The sequence below is a fragment of the Pseudophryne corroboree genome, chromosome 3, assembly GCF_028390025.1.
Source record: "Pseudophryne corroboree isolate aPseCor3 chromosome 3, aPseCor3.hap2, whole genome shotgun sequence".
Classification (NCBI taxonomy): domain Eukaryota; kingdom Metazoa; phylum Chordata; class Amphibia; order Anura; family Myobatrachidae; genus Pseudophryne; species Pseudophryne corroboree.
The window spans coordinates 723,578,642-723,605,962 of NC_086446.1; the positions used below are offsets into that span (position 1 = coordinate 723,578,642).

The following is a 27,321-nucleotide window of genomic DNA, read 5'->3' on the forward strand; positions in this document are numbered from 1 at the left end:
GACTAGTGACCAGTGACCTGACCACCAGTATATATAATATTAGTAGTATACTATCTCTTTATCAACCAGTCTATATTAGCAGCAGACACAGTACAGTGCGGTAGTTCACGGCTGTGGCTACCTCTGTGTCGGCACTCGGCAGCCCGTCCATAATTGTATATACCACCTAACCGTGGTTTTTTTTTCTTTCTTTATAGTCATACTAGTTACGAGTATACTATCTCTTTATCAACCAGTCTATATTAGCAGCAGACACAGTACAGTGCGGTAGTTCACGGCTGTGGCTACCTCTGTGTCGGCACTCGGCAGCCCGTCCATAATTGTATATACCACCTAACCGTGGTTTTTTTTTCTTTCTTTATACATACATACTAGTTACGAGTATACTATCTCTTTATCAACCAGTCTATATTAGCAGCAGACACAGTACAGTGCGGTAGTTCACGGCTGTGGCTACCTCTGTGTCGGCACTCGGCAGCCCGTCCATAATTGTATATACCACCTAACCGTGGTTTTTTTTTCTTTCTTTATACATACATACTAGTTACGAGTATACTATCTCTTTATCAACCAGTCTATATATTAGCAGCAGACACAGTACAGTGCGGTAGTTCACGGCTGTGGCTACCTCTGTGTCGGCACTCGGCAGCCCGTCCATAATTGTATATACCACCTAACCGTGGTTTTTTTTTCTTTCTTTATACATACATACTAGTTACGAGTATACTATCTCTTTATCAACCAGTCTATATATTAGCAGCAGACACAGTACAGTGCGGTAGTTCACGGCTGTGGCTACCTCTGTGTCGGCACTCGGCAGCCCGTCCATAATTGTATATACCACCTAACCGTGGTTTTTTTTTCTTTCTTTATACATACATACTAGTTACGAGTATACTATCTCTTTATCAACCAGTCTATATTAGCAGCAGACACAGTACAGTGCGGTAGTTCACGGCTGTGGCTACCTCTGTGTCGGCACTCGGCAGCCCGTCCATAATTGTATATACCACCTAACCGTGGTTTTTTTTTCTTTCTTTATACATACATACTAGTTACGAGTATACTATCTCTTTATCAACCAGTCTATATATTAGCAGCAGACACAGTACAGTGCGGTAGTTCACGGCTGTGGCTACCTCTGTGTCGGCACTCGGCAGCCCGTCCATAATTGTATATACCACCTAACCGTGGTTTTTTTTTCTTTCTTTATACATACATACTAGTTACGAGTATACTATCTCTTTATCAACCAGTCTATATTAGCAGCAGACACAGTACAGTGCGGTAGTTCACGGCTGTGGCTACCTCTGTGTCGGCACTCGGCAGCCCGTCCATAATTGTATATACCACCTAACCGTGGTTTTTTTTCTTTCTTTATACATACATACTAGTTACGAGTATACTATCTCTTTATCAACCAGTCTATATATTAGCAGCAGACACAGTACAGTGCGGTAGTTCACGGCTGTGGCTACCTCTGTGTCGGCACTCGGCAGCCCGTCCATAATTGTATATACCACCTAACCGTGGTTTTTTTTTCTTTCTTTATACATACATACTAGTTACGAGTATACTATCTCTTTATCAACCAGTCTATATTAGCAGCAGACACAGTACAGTGCGGTAGTTCACGGCTGTGGCTACCTCTGTGTCGGCACTCGGCAGCCCGTCCATAATTGTATATACCACCTAACCGTGGTTTTTTTTTCTTTCTTTATACATACATACTAGTTACGAGTATACTATCTCTTTATCAACCAGTCTATATATTAGCAGCAGACACAGTACAGTGCGGTAGTTCACGGCTGTGGCTACCTCTGTGTCGGCACTCGGCAGCCCGTCCATAATTGTATATACCACCTAACCGTGGTTTTTTTTTCTTCTTTATACATACATACTACTACGACATCTCTTTATCAACCAGTCTATATTAGCAGCAGACACAGTACAGTACGGTAGTTCACGGCTGTGGCTACCTCTGTGTCTGCACTCGGCAGGCAGTCCGTCCATAATTGTATACCACCTAACCGTGGTTTTTTTTTCTTTCTTCTTTATACATACATAGTTACATAGACATCTCTTTATCAACCAGTCTATATTAGCAGCAGACACAGTACAGTACGGTAGTTCACGGCTGTGGCTACCTCTGTGTCTGCACTCGGCAGGCAGTCCATAATTGTATACTAGTATCCATCTCCATTGTTTACCTGAGGTGCCTTTTAGTTGTGCCTATTAAAATATGGAGAACAAAAATGTTGAGGTTCCAAAATTAGGGAAAGATCAAGATCCACTTCCACCTCGTGCTGAAGCTGCTGCCACTAGTCATGGCCGAGACGATGAAATGCCAGCAACGTCGTCTGCCAAGGCCGATGCCCAATGTCATAGTACAGAGCATGTCAAATCCAAAACACCAAATATCAGAAAAAAAAGGACTCCAAAACCTAAAATAAAATTGTCGGAGGAGAAGCGTAAACTTGCCAATATGCCATTTACGACACGGAGTGGCAAGGAACGGCTGAGGCCCTGGCCTATGTTCATGGCTAGTGGTTCAGCTTCACATGAGGATGGAAGCACTCAGCCTCTCGCTAGAAAAATGAAAAGACTCAAGCTGGCAAAAGCAGCACAGCAAAGAACTGTGCATTCTTCGAAATCCCAAATCCACAAGGAGAGTCCAATTGTGTCGGTTGCGATGCCTGACCTTCCCAACACTGGACGTGAAGAGCATGCGCCTTCCACCATTTGCACACCCCCTGCAAGTGCTGGAAGGAGCACCCGCAGTCCAGTTCCTGATAGTCAGATTGAAGATGTCAGTGTTGAAGTACACCAGGATGAGGAGGATATGGGTGTTGCTGGCGCTGGGGAGGAAATTGACCAGGAGGATTCTGATGGTGAGGTGGTTTGTTTAAGTCAGGCACCCGGGGAGACACCTGTTGTCCGTGGGAGGAATATGGCCGTTGACATGCCAGGTGAAAATACCAAAAAAATCAGCTCTTCGGTGTGGAGGTATTTCACCAGAAATGCGGACAACAGGTGTCAAGCCGTGTGTTCCCTTTGTCAAGCTGTAATAAGTAGGGGTAAGGACGTTAACCACCTCGGAACATCCTCCCTTATACGTCACCTGCAGCGCATTCATAATAAGTCAGTGACAAGTTCAAAAACTTTGGGTGACAGCGGAAGCAGTCCACTGACCAGTAAATCCCTTCCTCTTGTAACCAAGCTCACGCAAACCACCCCACCAACTCCCTCAGTGTCAATTTCCTCCTTCCCCAGGAATGCCAATAGTCCTGCAGGCCATGTCACTGGCAATTCTGACGATTCCTCTCCTGCCTGGGATTCCTCCGATGCATCCTTGCGTGTAACGCCTACTGCTGCTGGCGCTGCTGTTGTTGCTGCTGGGAGTCGATGGTCATCCCAGAGGGGAAGTCGTAAGCCCACTTGTACTACTTCCAGTAAGCAATTGACTGTTCAACAGTCCTTTGCGAGGAAGATGAAATATCACAGCAGTCATCCTGCTGCAAAGCGGATAACTGAGGCCTTGACAACTATGTTGGTGTTAGACGTGCGTCCGGTATCCGCCGTTAGTTCACAGGGAACTAGACAATTTATTGAGGCAGTGTGCCCCCGTTACCAAATACCATCTAGGTTCCACTTCTCTAGGCAGGCGATACCGAGAATGTACACGGACGTCAGAAAAAGACTCACCAGTGTCCTAAAAAATGCAGTTGTACCCAATGTCCACTTAACCACGGACATGTGGACAAGTGGAGCAGGGCAGGGTCAGGACTATATGACTGTGACAGCCCACTGGGAAGATGTATGGACTCCCGCCGCAAGAACAGCAGCGGCGGCACCAGTAGCAGCATCTCGCAAACGCCAACTCTTTCCTAGGCAGGCTACGCTTTGTATCACCGCTTTCCAGAATACGCACACAGCTGAAAACCTCTTACGGCAACTGAGGAAGATCATCGCGGAATGGCTTACCCCAATTGGACTCTCCTGTGGATTTGTGGCATCGGACAACGCCAGCAATATTGTGTGTGCATTAAATATGGGCAAATTCCAGCACGTCCCATGTTTTGCACATACCTTGAATTTGGTGGTGCAGAATTTTTTAAAAAACGACAGGGGCGTGCAAGAGATGCTGTCGGTGGCCAGAAGAATTGCGGGACACTTTCGGCGTACAGGCACCACGTACAGAAGACTGGAGCACCACCAAAAACTACTGAACCTGCCCTGCCATCATCTGAAGCAAGAAGTGGTAACGAGGTGGAATTCAACCCTCTATATGCTTCAGAGGTTGGAGGAGCAGCAAAAGGCCATTCAAGCCTATACAATTGAGCACGATATAGTAGGTGGAATGCACCTGTCTCAGGCGCAGTGGAGAATGATTTCAACGTTGTGCAAGGTTCTGATGCCCTTTGAACTTGCCACACGTGAAGTCAGTTCAGACACTGCCAGCCTGAGTCAGGTCATTCCCCTCATCAGGCTTTTGCAGAAGAAGCTGGAGACATTGAAGGAGGAGCTAACACGGAGCGATTCCGCTAGGCATGTGGGACTTGTGGATGGAGCCCTTAATTCGCTTAACAAGGATTCACGGGTGGTCAATCTGTTGAAATCAGAGCACTACATTTTGGCCACCGTGCTCGATCCTAGATTTAAAGCCTACCTTGGATCTCTCTTTCCGGCAGACACAAGTCTGCTGGGGTTGAAAGACCTGCTGGTGACAAAATTGTCAAGTCAAGCGGAACGCGACCTGTCAACATCTCCTCCTTCACATTCTCCCGCAACTGGGGGTGCGAGGAAAAGGCTCCGAATTCCGAGCCCACCCGCTGGCGGTGATGCAGGGCAGTCTGGAGCGACTGCTGATGCTGACATCTGGTCCGGACTGAAGGACCTGACAATGATTACGGACATGTCGTCTACTGTCACTGCATATGATTCTCTCAACATTGATAGAATGGTGGAGGATTATATGAGTGACCGCATCCAAGTAGGCACGTCACACAGTCCGTACTTATACTGGCAGGAAAAAGAGGCAATTTGGAGGCCCTTGCACAAACTGGCTTTATTCTACCTAAGTTGCCCTCCCACAAGTGTGTACTCCGAAAGAGTGTTTAGTGCCGCCGCTCACCTTGTCAGCAATCGGCGTACGAGGTTACATCCAGAAAATGTGGAGAAGATGATGTTCATTAAAATGAATTATAATCAATTCCTCCGCGGAGACATTGACCAGCAGCAATTGCCTCCACAAAGTACACAGGGAGCTGAGATGGTGGATTCCAGTGGGGACGAATTGATAATCTGTGAGGAGGGGGATGTACACGGTGATATATCGGAGGGTGATGATAAGGTGGACATCTTGCCTCTGTAGAGCCAGTTTGTGCAAGGAGAGATTAATTGCTTCTTTTTTGGGGGGGGGTCCAAACCAACCCGTCATATCAGTCACAGTCGTGTGGCAGACCCTGTCACTGAAATGATGGGTTGGTTAAAGTGTGCATGTCCTGTTTTGTTTATACAACATAAGGGTGGGTGGGAGGGCCCAAGGACAATTCCATCTTGCACCTCTTTTTTCTTTTCTTTTTCTTTGCATCATGTGCTGATTGGGGAGGGTTTTTTGGAAGGGACATCCTGCGTGACACTGCAGTGCCACTCCTAAATGGGCCCGGTGTTTGTGTCGGCCACTAGGGTCGCTAATCTTACTCACACAGTCAGCTACCTCATTGCGCCTCTTTTTTTCTTTGCGTCATGTGCTGTTTGGGGAGGGTTTTTTGGAAGGGACATCCTGCGTGACACTGCAGTGCCACTCCTAGATGGGCCCGGTGTTTGTGTCGGCCACTAGGGTCGCTAATCTTACTCACACAGCTACCTCATTGCGCCTCTTTTTTTCTTTGCGTCATGTGCTGTTTGGGGAGGGTTTTTTGGAAGGGACATCCTGCGTGACACTGCAGTGCCACTCCTAGATGGGCCCGGTGTTTGTGTCGGCCACTAGGGTCGCTAATCTTACTCACACAGCTACCTCATTGCGCCTCTTTTTTTCTTTGCGTCATGTGCTGTTTGGGGAGGGTTTTTTGGAAGGGCCATCCTGCGTGACACTGCAGTGCCACTCCTAGATGGGCCCGGTGTTTGTGTCGGCCACTAGGGTCGCTAATCTTACTCACACAGCTACCTCATTGCGCCTCTTTTTTTCTTTGCGTCATGTGCTGTTTGGGGAGGGTTTTTTGGAAGGGACATCCTGCGTGACACTGCAGTGCCACTCCTAGATGGGCCCGGTGTTTGTGTCGGCCACTAGGGTCGCTTATCTTACTCACACAGCGACCTCGGTGCAAATTTTAGGACTAAAAATAATATTGTGAGGTGTGAGGTATTCAGAATAGACTGAAAATGAGTGTAAATTATGGTTTTTGAGGTTAATAATACTTTGGGGTCAAAATGACCCCCAAATTCTATGATTTAAGCTGTTTTTTAGTGTTTTTTGAAAAAAACACCCGAATCCAAAACACACCCGAATCCGACAAAAAAAATTCGGTGAGGTTTTGCCAAAACGCGTTCGAACCCAAAACACGGCCGCGGAACCGAACCCAAAACCAAAACACAAAACCCGAAAAATTTCAGGCGCTCATCTCTAGTCTCTCCTGTGCCTCACTTCACTGAGTCCCTGGCTGTCTCCAGCGGCCATTTGAAATATGGCGCCGGCTTGTGAGCCAATCAAGAGACGGTCTGCGAGCTCTGATTGGTTGACAGCCGAAAGACATTGTAAATGACTGCCGGAGACGGGGGGACACATAGTGAGGGGTAGGAGACTGAGATGGGAATCGGCGGCAGCAGCAACAGGCGTGCGGGGGGTGCCGGACATTAGGGGGTGCCTGTGCGCACCAGGCACCCCCTGTGCACACGCCTATGGCCGGTGGTAGGGCTAACTAAAGTAGGTCATTGTATCCGTTCTTTCCCACAAGCAACCCCAAAAGCCGACAAATAGGACAGGGTGTCCAAAAAGGCAAGGTGATCTGGAATGCGCAACCAGCTTCACATATTTGAAAAAAAAACATGCCCTAACTCCACTCCCAACCCCCACCTTCCCTCCACCACTGCCAATCCTACAAACTACAACCAATAGCCTGGGAGCCCTCACTCTGAACATATACTAAACCCTTAGCCCTTGTCTTAAACAGCGTATGCTGACTCATCCTACGTGTTACTAGAGGTGCCAGGCATATTGCATGCCTTCTGCTACTCAGTTTAAAGAGAAAGTGGTTACACTACATTGCTGGGTGCGGCTCAGTTGAACCAGGCATCTCATGCTGAATAATAATAATAATAATAATAATAATTTCTCTAACGTCCTAGTGGATGCTGGGGACTCCGTAAGGACCATGGGGAATAGACGGGCTCCGCAGGAGACTGGGCACTCTAAAGAAAGATTTAGTACTACTGTTGTGCACTGGCTCCTCCCTCTATGCCCCTCCTCCAGACCTCAGTTAGAATCTGTGCCCGGCCAGAGCTGGGTGCTTTTAGTGGGCTCTCCTGAGCTTGCTAAGAAGAAAGTATTTTAGTTAGGTTTTTTATTTTCAGAGAGCTTCTGCTGGCAACAGACTCTCTGCTACGAGGGACTGAGGGGAGAGAAGCAAACCTACTAACTGCGGCTAGGTTGCGCTTCTTAGGCTACTGGACACCATTAGCTCCAGAGGGATCGAACACAGGTACCTAACCTTGATCGTCCGTTCCCGGAGCCGCGCCGCCGTCCCCCTCGCAGAGCCAGAAGTACAGAAGCCGGCAGAAGCAAGAAGACATCGAAATCGGCGGCAGAAGACTCCTGTCTTCACTTAAGGTAGCGCACAGTACTGCAGCTGTGCGCCATTGCTCCCACAGCACACCCGCACACTCCGGTCACTGTAGGGTGCAGGGCGCAGGGGTGGGGGCGCCCTGGGCAGCAATTAGAGTACCTTTGGCAAAATAACACATATATACAGCCAGGCACTGTATATATGTGCGAGCCCCCGCCATTTTTTACACATAGAAGCGGGACAGAAGCCCGCCGCTGAGGGGGCGGGGCCTTCTTCCTCAGCACACCAGCGCCATTTTCTCTCCACAGCTCCGCTGGAAAGAAGCTCCCCAGGCTCTCCCCTGCAGTATCAAGGTAGAAAAAGGGTGAAAAAGAGAGGTGGGGCACATAAATTTAGGCGCATTTTATATAAAACAGCAGCTACTGAGTAAACACTAAGGTACTGTGTAATCCCTTGGTTATATAGCGCTGGGGTGTGTGCTGGCATACTCTCTCTCTGTCTCCCCAAAAGCCTTTGTGGGGTCCTGTCCTCAGTCAGAGCATTCCCTGTGTGTGTGCGGTGTGTCGGTACGTCAGTGTCGACATGTTTGATGAGGAAGGATACGTGGAGGCAGAACAAGTGCAGATGGATGTGGTGTCGCAGCCGACGGTGCCGACACCTGATTGGATGGATATGTGGAAGGTGTTAAATGATAATGTAAGCTCCTTGCATAAAAGGTTGGATAAAGCTGATGTATTGGGACAGTCAGGGTCTCAACCCATGTCAGATCCCACAGCTCAGAGGCCGTCAGGGTCTCATAAGCGCCCACTGTCCCAGATGGTGGACACAGATGCCGACACGGAGTCTGACTCCAGTGTCGATGACGATGATGCAAAGTTGCAGCCTAAAATTACTAAAGCCATCCGCTACATGATTATAGCAATGAAGGATGTATTGCACATATCAGAGGAAAACCCTGTCCCTGACAAGAGGGTTTATATGTATGGGGAGAAAAAGCAAGAAGTGACTTTTCCCCCTTCACATGAATTAAATGAATTATGTGAAAAAGCGTGGGATTCCCCTGATAGGAAAGTAGTAATTTCCAAGAGATTACTGATGGCGTATCCTTTCCTGCCAACGGATAGGTTACGCTGGGAATCCTCCCCTAGGGTAGACAAGGCGTTGACACGCTTATCTAAGAGGGTGGCTCTGCCGTCTCAGGATACGGCCGCCCTGAAGGATCCTGCGGATAGAAAGCAGGAAGCTATCCTGAAGTCTGTATATACACATTCTGGTACTCTACTGAGGCCAGCAATTGCTTCGGCCTGGATGTGTAGTGCGGTAGCAGCTTGGACTGATAATCTCTCGGAGGAGATAGATACTCTGGACAGAGACACTGTTCTACTGACCCTGGGGCATATCAAAGACGCTGTCCTATATATGCGGGATGCCCAGAGGGACATTTGCCTGCTGGGCTCTAGAATAAACGCAATGTCCATTTCGGCCAGAAGGGTCTTATGGACTCGTCAATGGACAGGGGATGCCGACTCGAAAAAACACATGGAGGTTTTGCCTTATAAGGGTGAGGAATTATTTGGGGACGGTCTCTCGGACCTAGTTTCCACAGCTACAGCTGGGAAGTCAAATTTCTTGCCATATATTCCTTCTCAACCGAAGAAAGCACCATATTACCAAATGCAGTCCTTTCATTCACAAAAAAGCAAGAGAGTCAGAGGTGCATCCTTTCTTGCCAGAGGCAAGGGTAGAGGGAAAAAGCTACACCATACAGCTAGTTCCCAGGAACCAAAGTCCTCCCCGGCTTCCACTAAATCCACCGCATGACGCTAGGGCTCCACAGGCGGAGCCAGGTGCGGTGGGGGGCGCGTCTCCGAAATTTCAGCCACCAGTGGGTTCTCTCACAGGTGGATCCTTGGGCTATACAAATTGTGTCTCAGGGATACAAGCTGGAATTCGAGGTGACGCCCCCTCACCGTTTCCTAAAATCGGCATTGCCAGTTTCCCCCATGGAAAGGGAGGTAGTATTGGCGGCCATTCACAAACTATATCTCCAGCAAGTGGTGGTAAAGGTTCCCCTCATTCAACAGGGAAGGGGTTACTATTCCACTATGTTTGTGGTACCGAAACCGGGCGGTTCGGTCAGGCCCATCTTGGAATTTAAAATCCCTGAACATTTATCTGAAGAAATTCAAGTTCAAAATGGAATCGCTCAGAGCGGTCATTGCAAGCCTGGAAGAGGGGGATTTCATGGTGTCGCTGGACATCAAGGATGCTTACTTGCATGTCCCCATTTATCCGCCTCATCAAGAGTACCTCAGGTTTGTGGTACAGGACTGTCATTACCAATTCCAGACGCTGCCGTTTGGCCTGTCCACGGCACCGAGAATATTTACCAAGGTGATGGCAGAGATGATGGTGCTCCTTCGGAAGCAAGGAGTTACAATTATCCCATACTTGGACGATCTCCTCATAAAGGCGAGGTCCAGGGAGTAGTTACTGATCAGCGTAGCACACTCTCAGGAAGTGTTGCGGCAGCACGGCTGGATTCTGAATATTCCAAAGTCGCAGCTGATCCCTACGACGCGTCTACCCTTCCTGGGCATGATTCTGGATACAGACCAGAGGAAGGTATTTCTCCCGGAGGAGAAGGCTCAGGAGCTTGTGACTTTAGTCAGGGGCCTCCAGAAAACAAAACAGGTGTCGGTGCATCACTGCAAGCGAGTCCTGGGAAAGATGGTGGCGTCATACGAAGCCATTCCCTTTGGCAGGTTCCATGCCAGGATCTTTCAGTGGGATCTGTTGGACAAGTGGTCCGGATCACATCTTCAGATGTATCGGCTGATCACCCTGTCCCCCAGGGCCAGGGTGTCTCTTCTGTGGTGGCTGCAGAGTGCTCACCTCCTCGAGGGCCGCAGGTTCGGCATACAGGACTGGGTCCTGGTGACCACGGATGCAAGCCTCCGCGGATGGGGAGCAGTCACTCAGGGAAGAAACTTCCAAGGGTTGTGGTCAAGTCAGGAGACTTGTCTGCACATAAATATCCTAGAACTAAGGGCCATATACAACGCCCTAAGCCAAGCGGAGCCTCTGCTTCGAGACCAACCAGTGCTGATTCAGTCAGACAACATCACTGCAGTGGCCCATGTCAACCGACAGAGCGGCACAAGAAGCAGGGTGGCGATGGCAGAAGCCACCAGGATTCTTCGGTGGGCGGAGAATCACGTGCAAGCACTGTCAACAGTGTTCATTCCGGGGGTCGACAACTGGGAAGCAGACTTCCTCAGGAGACACGACCTCCACCCGGGAGAGTGGGGACTTCATCAAGAAGTCTTCACGCTGCTGGCAAATCGATGGGAACTCCCACAGGTGGACATGATGGCGCCACGCCTCAACAAAAAGTTAAACAGGTATTGCGCCAGGTCAAGGGACCCTCAGGCGATAGCTGTGGACGCACTAGTAACACCGTGGGTGTTCCAGTCGGTCTATGTGTTTCCTCCTCTTCCTCTCATACCAAAGGTGCTGAGAATTGTAAGAAAAAGAAGAGTGAGAACGATATTCATCGCTCCGGATTGGCCAAGAAGGACTTGGTACCCGGAATTGCAAGAAATGCTCACAGAGGATCCATGGCCTCTGCCTCTCAGACAGGACCTGTTACAACAAGGACCCTGTCTGTTCCAAGACTTACTGCGGCTGCGTTTGACGGCATGGCGGTTGAACGCCGGATCCTAGCAGAAAAGGGCATTCCGGATGAAGTTATTCCTACGCTGATAAAGGCTAGGAAAGACGTGACAGCAAAGCATTATCACCGTATATGGCGAAAATATGTTGCTTGGTGTGAGGCCAGGAGGGCCCCTACAGAGGAATTCCAGCTGGGTCGATTCCTGCACTTCCTACAGTCAGGAGTGACTATGGGCCTAAAATTAGGATCCATAAAGGTCCAGATTCCGGCCCTATCTATTTTCTTTCAGAAGGAACTGGCTTCACTGCCTGAGGTTCAGACTTTTGTTAAGGGAGTGCTGCATATTCAGCCCCCTTTTGTGCCACCAGTGGCACCTTGGGATCTCAACGTGGTGTTGGGTTTCCTGAAATCCCACTGGTTTGAGCCACTTAAGACCGTGGAGCTAAAGTATCTCACGTGGAAAGTGGTCATGCTGTTGGCCTTAGCTTCGGCTAGGCGAGTGTCAGAATTGGCGGCTTTGTCATGTAAAAGCCCCTATCTGGTTTTCCATATGGACAGGGCAGAATTGCGGACTCATCCACAATTTCTACCAAAGGTTGTGTCTTCGTTTCATTTGAACCAACCTATTGTGGTGCCTGCGGCTACTCGTGACTTGGAGGATTCCAAGTTGCTGGACGTGGTCCGGGCTTTGAAGATTTATGTTAACAGAACGTCTGGAGTCAGGAAGACTGACTCGCTGTTTATCCTGTATGCATCCAACAAGCTGGGTGCTCCTGCTTCAAAGCAAACTATTGCGCGCTGGATCTGTAACACGATTCAGCAGGCTCATTCTGCGGCAGGATTGCCGCATCCAAAAGCCCACTCCACAAGGAAGGTGGGTTCTTCTTGGGCGGCTGCCCGAGGGGTCTCGGCATTACTGCTTTGCCGAGCTGCTACTTGGTCGGGTTCAAACACGTTTGCAAAATTCTACAAGTTTGATACCCTGGCTGAGGTGGACCTTGTGTTTGCCCATTCGGTGCTGCAGAGTCATCCGCACTCTCCCGCCCGTTTGGAGGCTTTGGTATAATCCCCATGGTCCTTATGGAGTCCCCAGCATCCACTAGGACGTTAGAGAAAATAAGATTTTACTGACCGGTAAATCTATTTCTCGTAGTCCGTAGTGGATGCTGGGCGCCCGTCCCAAGTGCGGACTTTCTGCAATACGTGTATATAGTTATTGCTTAATGAAGGGTTATGTTATGTTGGCATCCATTGGTTGATGCTCAGTTGTTGTTCATACTGTTAACTGGGTAAGTTTATCACGAGTTGTACGGTGTGATTGGTGTGGCTGGTATGAGTCTTACCCTGGATTCCAAAATCCTTTCCTTATAATGTCAGCTCTTCCGGGCACAGTTTCCTTAACTGAAGTCTGGAGGAGGGGCATAGAGGGAGGAGCCAGTGCACACCAGTAGTACTAAATCTTTCTTTAGAGTACCCAGTCTCCTGCGGAGCTCGTCTATTCCCCATGGTCCTTACGGAGTCCCCAGCATCCACTACGGACTACGAGAAATAGATTTACCGGTGAGTAAAATCTTATTTTTATTTATATAGCACTCTTTCTCCAATAGGACTCAAGGCGCTTCACAGATACATAGCATAATACAGTACAGAAAATAATGAAGTACATTTTCATAAAATACAGAAGCATGGAGATACTAAAGGGACAATTATGGGAATGCTTGAGTAAACAGAAAAGTCTTGAGTCTACTTTTGAAGGATTCTATAGTTGGGGCCTCTCGCACTGTGCGGGGAAGTGAGTTCCATAGAGTCGGAGCCGCATGACTAAAAGCTCGACCCCCAGATGAATTATGGTAGATTCTAGGTACTGCTAAAAGTCCTTCATCTACAGATCGCAGTAATCGAGTGGGCAGTATGGGGTCAGTAGCTGCTTCAGGTACCTTGGGCCCTGGTCATGAAGTGCTTTGAAACTCAGTAAGCCAATCTTGAAGATAATTCGCCATCTTACAGGCAGCCAGTGAAGGGAGTAGAGGATGGGTGTTATGTGGCTAGAACGGGGCTGGTTGGTTAACAGCCTGGCAGCTGTGTTTTGCACCAGCTGTAAGCGTTGCAATTCTTTTGCTGGGAGACCAAGGTAGAGGGCATTACAGTAGTCTAATCGAGATGATACAAATGCATGTATGACTTTTGGCATATCATCTGAAGGAATTAAGTGCTTGATTCTGGCTATGTTCCTCAGGTAAAAGAATGAGGATTTGATTGTGGCTGATATCTGATGTTTAAGTGTCAAGCCACCATCCAGGACAACGCCAAGATTGGCATTTTAAGGCTAGGTGTATGAGGACACTTCTGCAGGCTCAACTCTGTATGGCACCGTTATTTTCCCCTTTGGGGTTTCATGAAAATTGTTTTTATATTTTTCAGAAAAAAACAAGGAAACAACCAGGGCAACTTGCTCAACTGCCTTCATTTTGCATTCAGAGAGGAAAAACAAGCCCGAAAAGACAAATGAAAAGGTTTGTCCTTTCCTTACTTCTGAAAAGACTTATGTTTATATGTCAAGAGCAGAATACTAATCAATTTGTGTTTTTATTCCATTCTCAATAATTACAAAAAGTCTGCAGCAAAATTATGATGATGTCTTTGCTAAAAGATAATGTGAAATCACTTTATGTTGTATCTGATTTAATTGCCTGGAAAACACTGTTAAATTGCAAAAAAATGATTTTGTATTAAGCTAGAAAAAAAGTAATGATATTTTACATGATAACTGTAATTGAAACATTTATTTTAATATAATAAGCTCTTACTAAGTTACATTAAGGATGGTATAATAATAATAATAATAATAATACTAATAATAATAATAATAATATGGTCTGTGTTCTCCATTTAACTTTTTCATATATTGCCTTCAAGGACCATGACATGAAGATATCCAGCGAAGAGGACTGTACTGCTAAAGGGAACAAGCCAGTGGCCTCCACACCTGTTCCTGGTTCACCATGGTAAGGCTTTACTATCAGAAGAACTATATTACTCTTTTGTAATATTTGCATATACTCTGTATTGATCCTAAATATGTTCCCGTCTTCCACTGGCAGTTGCAGAGGTGGGGCTGCAGCAGAGTACAACATTGAAATAGGGGAGCCACACCAACTGCCAGTGAGTCCTGGCCGGTGATGTTTGGCAGCGTTCTTGGTGCCAGTTGCTGTGGCTCCCCTATTTGAAGTTTGGACTCACCTCTGTAACCACCACTGCAGTCATCTAATAAATTGCTGAGATTTACTATCCCCTCCTCGTTTTTCAGCCTCTGCATTATCCAACCCTGCTGTTCTCTTCTTTTATTTGTCAACATAAAGCATCTCTATTATAAAGGTCTTGTGTTTACTTTTCTGTTCCATCTACTGCTTGTGGTGCTAATGAACCCTTGCCGAACTATATAAGCGAAAAAAGAAAAAAAATTGTCCCTAAAATAAAATTATGCTGCACCAGACATGCAGAATGTTCCTATAATTGTAACTCTAGCACATTTTAGAGGTTTGTCTAGAGGTATACAAAACACAGGACCTTGCTTGGGAATGTATGTTTTCTTGTATAAAAAAATGCAAAAAGAAAAGCCACAAAAGAATACCTGCAAGCCAAAACATTGCACACTCCCTTCTTGTGCTATTCCAAATTATGGAACTACAGTATATGTGCATATGAGGGTATTTGCAATGAAGTTCCATAAGAGGCCAACAGCAAAGGAAAACTGATGGAGGCAGGAGTGAATGGTGATTATCAGAGAGTAGATGAGGCGCAGGTCAGGAGAAGATCTAAGAGGATCAGAGGGCAAACGTCTCATAATGAAATCTAGGATGTATAAAGAGGAGGAATTGGTGTGAGCTTGGGGGAGAGAGTGAGATCTAAGTGCCATCTTTGTGGTTGAAGAACAATATTAGTGCATCAAGCAAAATTATATAAAGAGAGAAAAACAGAGGGTTGAAACAGAGATTTGATTGCTCCCAACCAATAGAGGAGTTGAGGAAGTACAAGTGTCATAAATAGATTGAATTGATTGTTTGTCAATTTAGTAAGGTGCATTTCAATGGAGTGGAAAGGGCAGCATCCCAGTTGTAGAGGAGTGGACAGAAAGAAGGCAAGGCAGTTGTACACAAACCTCTTAATTTAGAAGCATAGGGAAGGAGAGCAAAATGGATGGGGAATTAGGTAGGGTCAATCGATTGTTTCTTGGGGAATCAATTGTAAATTGCAAGAAAATAAGCTTGTACTCTATCACCAATGTTGACAATAAGCTCTTGTTTCATAACAAAAGGGAAAGTACAGTACCAGTAAAAGTGGACAGATTGAAGATTGCTGAAACGAGGTGAAGAGTTGATGGGTGTTGATTGGCTGTATGTATATTATGGGCTCATAGTACAGTCACTCTACTTGGTTAATGTCCAGAATGATGAGTGCCAGACGGTATCCACATTGAGAGACCACAGAAACAAATAACTGTGATGAGCTAAGAGGCAGCAGTGTCAATAAGGTTGTCAATAGGAATGTTACAATCCATTAATATAAGATATGTGTACTGTAGATAGAGTTGATGTGGATTTCAAAGAGTACCAGAAAGGTAAGATTCTTGGAGTAGGACTTGGAAAGTGCAGCTATTGGGCAGTAGGAAGCTCCACCAACTTGTTGGTCAAGTACTGTGTGGGAATAAGACACCTGCATAGAAGACTGTAGCTGGGGAAGCAGTGTCAAAGTCGGAGAGGCAGTTTTTTTCAGTAAAGGCAAGGAGGCTGTACAAAATACAAAGGGATATTTTGTGGATGAATGTGAGTTTATTTTAAACTGATCAAGCCTTCCAAAGTGTGCAGTAAAAGGGCTGGTAGGAAAGTGGAAAGGTGAGACTAAGGCTTCAAGTTGTGTTGTTACACGGGTTTTCTCATCCTGCAAAAATCTAATTAATATCTGTGTTTTTGATCTATGAAAAAACATCTCCAATTTGCTCACTACATTTCGTATTCAAACTCTTGTATGTTTTTAAAGTTTTTGATATAGTGAATTGCTTGTAATTGGCATTGCCTGAGTGGGGAACTTGTTCAGTGAATCATAGTTTATTGTTGCATGTTGCCTACACAGTGCTAATTATCTTTTTTTGGCCATTTGTGGTAAGGTGTAGCATGTCTTAAACAGACTTACTATATCTTTAGATGGATTCAGTGTTATATTCTGGCAGTTAAGATACTCGCGGTCAGGAGACCGACACTGGAATCCCGAAAGCCAGAATATTGGTGGCGAGCTCAGTGTTTCTCTCGTGGGCTCACTGCGCTTGCCACTCTTTGGGCACGATGGCGACCTTGGGTTGCTGCAGGATTATATTCCTCCTCGGGTGGTGATGTGGACCACCACTGGAGTGGGGATTCTGGCAGCGGTCGGGATTGCCACCGCCAGTATCTTACCGGGTGTCGGAATTCCGGCATAGAAGATGATATTTTGGCAAGTAAACTAAATCTTCCATGGACAAAAATGATGTTTTGGTGCCAAGTAATGACGTTTTAGAATCTGAATTAGGTGGGAAAATCCAATCTAAATCCGATACCGCACATCTAATTTAGATTTGTAATTTTTATGTACTGTCTGAACATGGCTAGGAATAACAGATGCACACACAAAATTCTTAAAGCTATGGGTGCAAATGCAAGGCACTTAGGAGACAAAATTGCAGAGCTAATTGTGATACTGACAAGGGATGATCTAGATATTGTGGCTGTTACATAAGTCATTGTGCAATGAGAATCATGACTGGGACATAGTTATATCAGGATACAGTTTATTTAGGAAGAACAGAATGGGAAAATGAATGTGAGAAAAAAGCATAAATGCTACTTTAACACAAAATATTGAAGAAAAAAATGGGGCCATTTGGGTAACCATAGAAATAGGGGAGAAGGACACTATTTGCTCTGGGGTGATCTATAGACCAGAAGGACAGGGGCAGGATTTGGACAGGAACCTATTGCTGGATATCACTAAAAAGGCTTTAAAGGGAGAGATCATAATAATGGGAGACTTTAATCTACCTGATTTAAATTTGGAGGGGTCTTTTGCAAGTTCAACTACAAGTGGCAAATTTCTAAATTCCTTACAGGGTGCATCTGTCAAGCAACTGGTGAGGGAACCCACTCACAAAGACTCAATATTAGATTTAATGCTCACAAGTAGTGACAGGATATTAGACATACTGGGTGAGATTCAAATGATATATCACGCCCAATTTCCTTTCTAAAATGATCTCCGTTATCGTGCATATTGCGCCCATAGTAATCAGGTTTAGCTGTGTGAAGGGTTGGGTGCCTCGCTACTCCAGGGTTAGCAAGCTGAAATAATGATACAACGTCCCTGAGGGCAGAAACAGAACGGGTGTGGAAAGGGGTGAAAAGAATTGAATCCCGCCCACTGTATGTGTGGGTGAGAACCTATGATACAATGATCATGAAGCAGTATGGTTTAGTATAAAGACAGGGTTCAACTCCTGTCACACAAAAACAAAGGTGTTGGATTTTAGGAAGGCTGACTTTTCAAAAATGGGGAGATGTTTAAATGGTTCATTGGCAGATTGGAGGAACTTGAAATGAGTGAAGAGCTGGTTATACTACCAGGGTATAAAACCCAGCTCTGTTTTGGGCTGATTCAGAAAGCAGCTTTTTAATATGCAGTAAAGATAGTCACTCTTTAAAACATAAAAACAAAATACATTAAGTAGAAAGAACTGCGCTTAGGTCTGGTTATAGTAAATTAAAAATCTCACATTTAAGCAAAGAAAAAACAATGTTTAAATTTCAAACTCTGTTGCAACAGATAATAAGAAATCACGATTAACACAGCATATCTGGGTAAGTCAGTACTTGAATACTGTAGCTTGGCTCATATTATATGGATAGTTCCAATTTAGAAATAAGCCACAGTCCGGGGATCCACATGAGATGTATTTACTGGCACCATGGTGAATAGTATAGACATTCCAATGTGCTTATTGTCAGACAGGTGGCAAAGTCCTTGTTGAAAGCTCAGGTTCTAAACCACAATTCAGATAATTCAGTGCAGTGGTTTCCTATTGTGGACTGACAGAATGGCTTGTTGTCCAGTTAAATTCAGTTTCAATGACCAGTGCCAAGCTTCTGGTGGAGGAGCTTGGCACTGGTCAGTTCGACTGGATTTAACTGGGCAACAAGCCGTACGGTCAGTCCATTAACTGAATTATTCAATTAGTCACTAGATACAGGTGCAATTCCAGAAGACTGGAAAAGAGTGCATGTACAGTAGATCCGCAGCACAAAATTGGAAGCAAGGCAGAAAAGTAAGTAACTACAGACCAGTAAGCCTTACATCAGTAGTAGGGAAAGTACTGGAAACACTATTAAAAGAAAGAGTAGTGGAATATCTTAAATCAAACAACTTACAGGATCCAAAACAACATGGATTTACTGAGGGGAGGTAATGTCAAACAAATCTTATTGACTTTTTGGACTTTGTGACTAAAATAATAGATCAAGGGGGCTGTAGATGTAGTATATCCAGACGTTAGTAGGGCATTTGACACTGTCCTACATCACAAACTGCTAAATAAACTGAAAAGCGTGGGATTGGGTTATAAAACAGTTAAAAGGATAAGAACCTGGTTGCAGGATAGGAAACAGAGAGATGTAAATGGAGTGCATTCTGTGGAGGGAAATGTTACCAGTGGAGTACATCAGGGATCTGTACTTGGACCAGTGCTCTTTAATATCTTTGTTGCTGACATTGCAAATATGGTATTGAAGGGAAAGTATGCCTTTTTGCAGATGACACAAAGATATGTAACAGGGTAGGCACACCAGGAGGGGTAAAACAAATGACTGATGATCTAGGTAGACTTGAGAAATGGTCAAAAACGTGGCAACTATAGTTTAATGCTAAAAGGTGCAAAATCATGAACTTGGGTCTCAAAAACCCAAAGGCTATATAGTATCAAGGGTATTATAATGCAAACTACTACTACTAAAGGGATTTAGGAGTCACTATTTCAGGTGACTTAAAGGCAGGTAAGCAGTGCAACAAAGCAATGAGGAAGAGCAATTCAGATGCTTGGTTGCATAGGGAGAGGAATCAGTAGCAGAAAAAATAATAAAAGTAATAATGCCACTGTATAGGTCATTGGTATGGCCTCATCTGGAATACTATGTACAGTTCTGGAGACCATATCTCCATAAGGATATAAATTAGAGATGAGCGGGTTCAGTTCTCTGAGAACCAAACCCTACCGAACTCACATCCCGAGCCCAGATCCAAGACAGGCTCGGGTTTTCCCGCCTGACTCGGAAACCAGAATGAGGCAAAACATCATCATCCCGCTGTCAGATTCTCACGGGTTTTGGATTCCAGATAAGGAGCCGCACATCACTGCCATTATCACTCCAGTCCTGGAGAGTGTAACGGGAAGACATGTCTCTCTCCTCAGTGTCTGTCAGTGTCTGTCTGTGCGGAAAAGTGGTGTGGTGACCTGCTCTGTCTTATGTGTGTCATTCCAGTGCTGTGTTGTGCTGCATAAGTCCAGTGGTGGTGTCTTGTGCTGCATCAGTCCAGTCACAGTGGTGGTGTCCTCTGCTGCTGTATAAGTCCAGTCTAGTGGTGCTGCGTTGGGTTGCATCAGTCCAGTGGTGGTGTGTTGTGCTGCATCAGTCCAGTCACAATGGTGGTGTCCTCTGCTGCTATATGTCCAGTGCTGCTGTATAAGTCCAGTACATTGCAGTGGTGCTGTCTTGTCCTGCATCAATCCAGTGGTGGTGTCCCTGTGCTGCTGTATAAGTCCGGTGGTACTGCTGTATATGTCCAGTGATACTGCCGTATAAGTCCAGTGATACTGCCGTATAAATCTAGTCCAGTGGTACTGCCATATAAGTCCAGGGATACTGCCATATAGGTCCAGTATTATTGCCGTATAAATCCAGTGGTACTGCCATATAAATCCAGTCCAGTGGTACTGCTGTATATGTCCAGTGGTACTGCCATATAAATCCAGTGATACTGCCGTATATGTCCAGTGGTACTGCCATATAATTCCAGTGATGCTGCCGTATATGTCCGGTGGTACTGCCGTATAAATCCAGTCCAGTGGTACTGCTGTATAAGTCCAGTGATACTGCCGTATATGTCCAGTGGTACTGCCGTATAAATCCAGTGATACCGTGATATATGTCCAGTGGTACTGCCATATGATTTCAGTATAAATTCAGTCCAGTAATACTGTCGTATATGTCCAGTGGTACTGCCATATAAGTCCAGTGATACTGCCGTATAAATCTAGTCCAGTGATACTGCCTTATATGTCCAGTGGTACTGCCGTATAAGTCCAGTGGTACTTCTATATAATTCCAGTGACACTGCTGTATAAGTCCAGCGGTACTGCCATAGAAGTCCAGTCCAGTGGTACTGCCGTATAAATCCAGTCCAGTGGTACTGCCATATAAGTCCAGTGGTACTGCCATATAAATCCAGTCCAGTGGTACTACCGTATAAGTCCAGTGGTACTGCCATATAATTCTAGTGATACTGCCGTATATGTCCAGTGGTACTGCCGTATAAATCCAGTGGTACTGCCGTTTATATCCAGTCCACTGGTACTGCCATATAAATCCAGTGGTACTGCCGTATATATCCGCTCCAGTGGTACTGCCGTATAAATCCAGTGGTACTGCCGTACAAATCCAGTCCAGTGGTACTGCCTTATAAATCCAGTCCAGTGGTACTACCATATAAATCCAGTCCAGTGGTACTGCCGCATAAATCTAGTCCAGTGATACTGCCGTATATGTCCAGTGGTACTGCTGTATAAGTCCAGTCCAGTGGTACTGCCATGTAAGTTCAGTGGTGCTGTCCTGTGCTGTATATTATTTACTCCAAATAAAGGGGTTATTAATATTTAATAAAAATAATTTTTACAGGGTTTGCCCTTTGTGGTGTAGAGGTACGCTCTCCTGTGCTAAATTTTGTTATATACAGTAACTCCAGAAAAATAATGGAGACCAAAAATTTGGAGGATAAAATAGGTAAAGATCAAGAACCACTTCCTCCTACTGCTGCCGCTGCTGTTGTTGCTGCTGGGAGTCGATCGTCACACCAGAAGGGAAGTTGGAAGACCTCTTGTACTTCTTCAACTAAGCAAATGACTGTTCAACAGTCCTTTGCGAGGAAGATGAAATATGACAGCAGTCATCCTGTTGCAAAGCGGATAACTGAGGCCTTGACAGCTATTTTGGTGTTAGACGTGCATCCGGTATCTGCCATTAGTGCAGTGGGACTGCAATGCCAACCCTAGATGGGCCAGGTGTTTGTGCCGCACACTTGTGTTACTTTGTTTAGTCATTGCACCTCTTTTACTTCGTTGCATGATGTGCTGTTTGGGGACTAGTTTTTTAAGTGCCATCCTGTCTGCCACTGCAGTGCCACTCCTAGATGGGCCAGGTGTTTGTGCCACACACTTGTGTCGCTTAGCTTAGTCATACAGCTACCTCATTGCACCTCTTTTACTACTTTGCACGATGTGCTATTTGGGGACTAGTTTTTTTTAAGTGCCATCCTGTCTGTCACTGCAGTGCCACTCCTAGATCGGCCAGGTGTTTGTGCCTCACACTTGTGTCGCTTAGCTTAGTCATACAGCTACCTCACTGCACCTCTTTTACTTCTTTGCATGATGTGCTGTTTGGGGCCCATTTTTTAAATCTGACATCCTGTCTGTCACTGCAGTACCACTCCTAGATGGGCCAGGTGTTTGTGCCTCACACTTGTGTCGCTTAGCTTAGTCATACAGCTACCTCACTGCACCTCTTTTACTTCTTTGCATGATGTGCAGCAGGGAAGAGAAGTATTAGAAATCAAGGACATGCACTGAAAATGGAAGGAGGCAGGTTCAGGGGAAATTTGAGGAAAATTTACTTCGCAGAAAGGGTAGTGGACAAGTGGAATAGCCTCCCATCAGAAGTGGTAGACTAGAGGCTAAGACAGTTGAGCAATTTAAACATTCTTGGTATAGACATATGAATATCCTTAAAAAGATCTAAGGTACAAAAATGGTTGAGATTGTCTAAAGGATAAAAAGGGGCAGACTAGATGGGCTAAGTGGTTCTTATCTGCCATCAAATTCTATATTTCTATGTAAATCTTGGGGTGGAAGAGGAATGTGAGCAGATTGGAGATTCTGTTGGGCTTAAGGTTTGGGGAGGTGTTGCCATCAGCAGGAAGGAACATGATAAAATTTCAAAGGCATAATCATATTTAGGAAGGACCCTAGGCCAAAGATCCCCTTAAACTAACATTTGAAGAGAAGGTGCACAATGTCATAAATAGTGCTCAATTTACAACATAAACTGTTTGAAAAACAGCTGAGTTTCTGCCAGTGATATTTATAGACTTAAATTTGTGTCATATATATTAGAGAATAGTTTATTGATCAACAAAGTATGAAGTTGAACTTTATGACATTATGCTAAATGATGCTTGTTTAAGTATGGCTCATTTTATGGAGATTTGCTCCAGCACTTTAAGCAAAACATACTCAAAGTCAACACCAATTGTGTAAACCAAATCTATATTTCTGTTTGGCAACTTGGAAACTACTCACACGATTTTATGGCACTTTCGATAATAAAGTTGGATTTGCATTTAAATTTAATTTGCCTGTGAATTGTGTAGCTAAATTTATGTTTGAGTGAAAAGTGGCCCCGCTGAGACATCATAAAAATGTACTGTACAGCTGGGATAATAAATGCTTCTCTGACAAGAATCATAAGCAACGTCTCTAAAAACTACCAGATTTTACTAAGTTACTTATTTTGCAAAAGTTAGCTCTGCCATTGAGAGCTGTGGAGTAGACCGCTGAGATATGTTCTGCCTGGATAAGTGCTTATCAGTCAGGGTATTCAATCTCCGATCTTTCCAAGGGATAAAGACTTTGTTCAACTGAGGAGGAAATAAACCTTGAAAAAAAATGTTACTAGAACATGAAGACTTTTTTTTAAATCAGTCTATCAGACATGTGTCCTCATTTTTGAAATGGCCATGGATAGAACAGAAGGCAGCCAATCATAATCCAAATACCCACAACAACACAAAGTATTTCATGAGAATATGCTGGAGCAGTCCACCAATTGATTATGTATATGAGGAAAGGGCTGACTATGACAGGTGTTTGAAGGGAAATGTAGACAAGCAATAGACAATAGACAGAAGGGACTGTAGCCTGGTCCTACAAAAAGGGCCATAGAGTACTGCAGAGGTGTGGCCTTGCAGTGGAGGTGTGCCATAGCCCAGTAGCTCCAAAAATATGAGTAAATGGTATGCACAGGGGGTTCCTGGTGCCTTCAGCCAGGGCTAGATCCAGGAGGGAGAGGTGATCAGTACGATCGGTGGCCCAGCACATCATGCAGGCATAGCAGACAGGTAAGAAGAGTGGGAGGAAAATGGATCTATCTGGGTCCATTCAACAAGACCAGGCACAGGTATATAGTACCCAATCGCTCTATCTCTCTCTCTCTCTCTCTCTATACCTCTGTCTAAAACAGCACAAAATAGGGATTTATGGCACTTGCCAAAATGATACTGGAAAAATGTTATGTCAAATGCACCTCTATATAAAATGGGCTTCATAAAATCGGACATATTGACATTTTGTTGAGAAAGGCAAACAGTAGGATTTGATTTTCTTGATTGTCACAACATTTTTGTTTGGTCAGTAAAAAAAAAAGTTCTCAGAATAATAATTAACAAAATTGGGCATTGTAATATAATGTTGGATAAATAATTTATTTTTCAAGATAAAACTGGGCATATACCATACAATTATCTGGCAGTTTTAGAGCCCCAGTTTGTCCCTGATGTACTTTATTATACACTCAGGGCTGGTGCTAGGGTGTTCGGCTCCCTCCTGCAAACAATAAATTTGCGCCCTCCCACACTGTACAAAGTGAAAGCGCGCACCTAAGACGCGTGTCAGAAAAAAGGGTGAGAGAAAGACAGAGAGGAGTGAGAGAGAGGGTTTCAGGGAGAAAGAGAAAGGAAAAGAGAGAGAAGGCATCAGGGAGCGAGAGGGTACCAGAGAGAGAGGGGGGGTGGAGCAAAAGAGAGAGGGAGGGGAGTGAGAGAGAGAGAATGTCAGGGAGAGAGAGAGGGGAGCAAGAGAGAGTAAGAGAATGTCAGGGAGAGAAAGGGAGAGACGGAGAGAGAGAACAAGAGAGAGAGGGTGTCATGGGGAGAAAAATTGAGCCAGTGTCAGAGAGAGGGAAAGACAGTGTCAGAGAGAGAAACAGTGGCAAGGAGAGGGAGAGATACAGTGTCATGGAGAGAGGGAGAGACAGGGTCAGAGAGAAGGAAGAATGAGGGAGGGAGACAGCATTATCAGGGAGCTAGAAAGAGAGAAAGTAGCAAGAGAGTGTCAGGGAGAGAGGGAGGGAGGGGGAAGCGAGCACTACCTGACTCCAGCAGAGGTCTCTGATGGGGGCGGGCACTTTCCGGCATTAGGCCCAGGTTTAGAGTAATGGCGGCGGTTGTTCTTAGCTGGGGTGAAGGGGGGCTACGACCTTGGATGAAGCCCATGACTGAGTGCAGGGGGAGCAGCGGGTCCTTAAAGCAGCCCTGGCCACATAGCAGCTGCACCCCTGCACCCACAGTAGTTATGCCACTGATGGAGAGGGAGACAGATGGAAAGGGAGAGGTAAAGATAAAGAGAGAGGAAGGGAGATGGAGAAAGAGAGAGAGGGAAAGGGAGAGGGAGATAGATGAAAAGGGAGAGGAAAGATGAGAGTGGAAGGGAGATGGAGAAAATAGAGAGACACAGGGGAGCGGGGGAGAGAGAGGGAAAGGAGAGGGAGACAGAAGGAAAGGTAGAGAAAGATGGAGAGGGAGGAAGAGACTGAATGAGTGTGCCCGGGAGTCACTTTTTTTTATTTTCAGAACAGAAACAAACATACTTGCAGCTGGCCTGGCTTTTGGCTTGCTCTCCACAGCGACTGAGGCTCTGCAGCGGCCCTCCCTGCAGCTGTTCATGCCTTCACTGTGTCCCTCCTCCAAGCATGCAGTGTGTGTCAGCGGGCAGCTGAGAGAGGTGAACTGGCGCTGACTTGTCTTGAAGGGTGATAAGGGGTGTGATCATCCTCTCATTACCCTTCATGTGAAGTGATAACAGCGCTGCGGCTCACATCTCCCCCCCAACCACCACCACTCCTCTCCTTCGGCTCCGGCATACTCTTTTTTTGCGGCCAGTAGCACAGCGACAGGCGGCATGTCATGAGTCAATCTGACTCATTGTAATGCCACTGGTAACTGGGCCCCTTCATGGTGTTGGGCCCCGGTGCATTGCACTGGCACTAGTTCCGTCACTGGCCCACAAATGCACATACATACACATACACAGATATAGAAGCACACACACACACACACACACACACACACACACACACACACACACACACACACTTTATTTCTTTCTCTCACTCATTTTTCAACCACTTACCGAGCTGTCTGGCAGGCAGGATCTGTACTGTAGCAGCCTGCTCCTGTGTAGTTCCGCCCTTTAAGTCCCGTGTAGCCCCGCCCCCTCATCTCTGTGTAGTTCCTCCCCTTTTCGGCCAAACACATCCGCTGTAACAGGCGAGGGACAGGAGGAGGATACAAGCTGTTGGCGCCGCTGCCTGTCAGAGTGACAGGCACAGTAGCCAGCAGCAGCAGGGGGACAGGCGGCGCAGCAGCTGAGCAGCGTGGATGCAGGGCAGGTAGAGCGCCTCTACTACCTGGCGCCTACCTGCACTGCATCCCTTTGTTGAGCGAGTAGCGACGGGCCTGTGTACACTGTTTCAAATAGGGATTAATGATCCCAGAATTTAGTGTTTCCCTGGAAAGCTGAATGTAGCAATGAAAAGTCATTGACATACGGTCTCTTTCTCTTACGTCCTAGAGGATACTGGGGTCCAGGAGGCACTGGTTAGCACCAGAGCCAGATTTACACACAATATATGAGCCAAAGGGTACATCTGGGCATTATATACAGGTGCAGCAGTATAAACTTCTGGAAATTTGGTGAGTTTTGATCAGAGATGTGCGGAAAAAATAGGCAGATGAGGCAGTGCCTCACCTGCCATAGACTTTTTACTAGAGTTTTGGCTATAAAAATGAGTAGAATAATACAAAGAAGATATTTCAAACATATTCTTTGTATTTATCATATACTTTATACCAGAGGTTCTCAAACTCAGTCCTCGGGGGCACACACAGTGCATGTTTTGCAGGTCTCCTCACAGAATCGCAAGTGAAATAATTAGCTCCACCTGTGGACCTTTTAAAATGTGTCAGTGAGTAATTAATACACCTGTGCACCTGCTGGGTTACCTGCAAAACATGCACTGTGTGTGCCCCCGAGGACCGAGTTTGAGAAACTGTGGCACTAATGTTAGTATGACAGGAAAGGCTCTGCCTCACCTGCCTCATCTCACCATACGTCACTGGTATAGTCGGGTCAACTAGGAGCCATGGGCACTTTAAGAATTTGATAGTGTGGGCTGGCTCCTCCCTCTATGCCCCTCCTACCAGACTCAGTTTAGAAAATGTGCCTGGAGGAGCCGGTCACGCTGAAGGAAGCTCCAGCAGAGTTTTCTGTATTTATTTTCTATGTTTGATATTTTCAGGCAGGGCTGGTTGGCCTGCCTACTTAGTGGGATTTAGGGGGGGAACGGCCCAACCTCTTGATGGGTTAATTGTCCCGTTCCCCGCTGACAGGACACTGAGCTCCTGAGGGAACTATTCGCAGCACGCTGCCACCCCTAACAGAGCCAGAAGACTGAAGAG

General features: G+C 45.8%; 1 protein-coding gene across 2 annotated transcripts in view; it reads left to right on the plus strand.

Moving 5' to 3' along the window:
- The window catches only part of TCERG1L (transcription elongation regulator 1 like), a 621,355-nt gene that overhangs the window by 403,608 nt on the left and 190,426 nt on the right, over positions 1-27,321 (plus strand). For both annotated transcript variants that reach the window (XM_063962190.1, XM_063962191.1), the window contains exons 7-8: positions 13,882-13,973; positions 14,377-14,465. In XM_063962190.1, the coding sequence (XP_063818260.1) occupies positions 13,882-13,973; positions 14,377-14,465 (181 nt within the window). The remainder of the gene's footprint in view (positions 1-13,881; positions 13,974-14,376; positions 14,466-27,321) is intronic.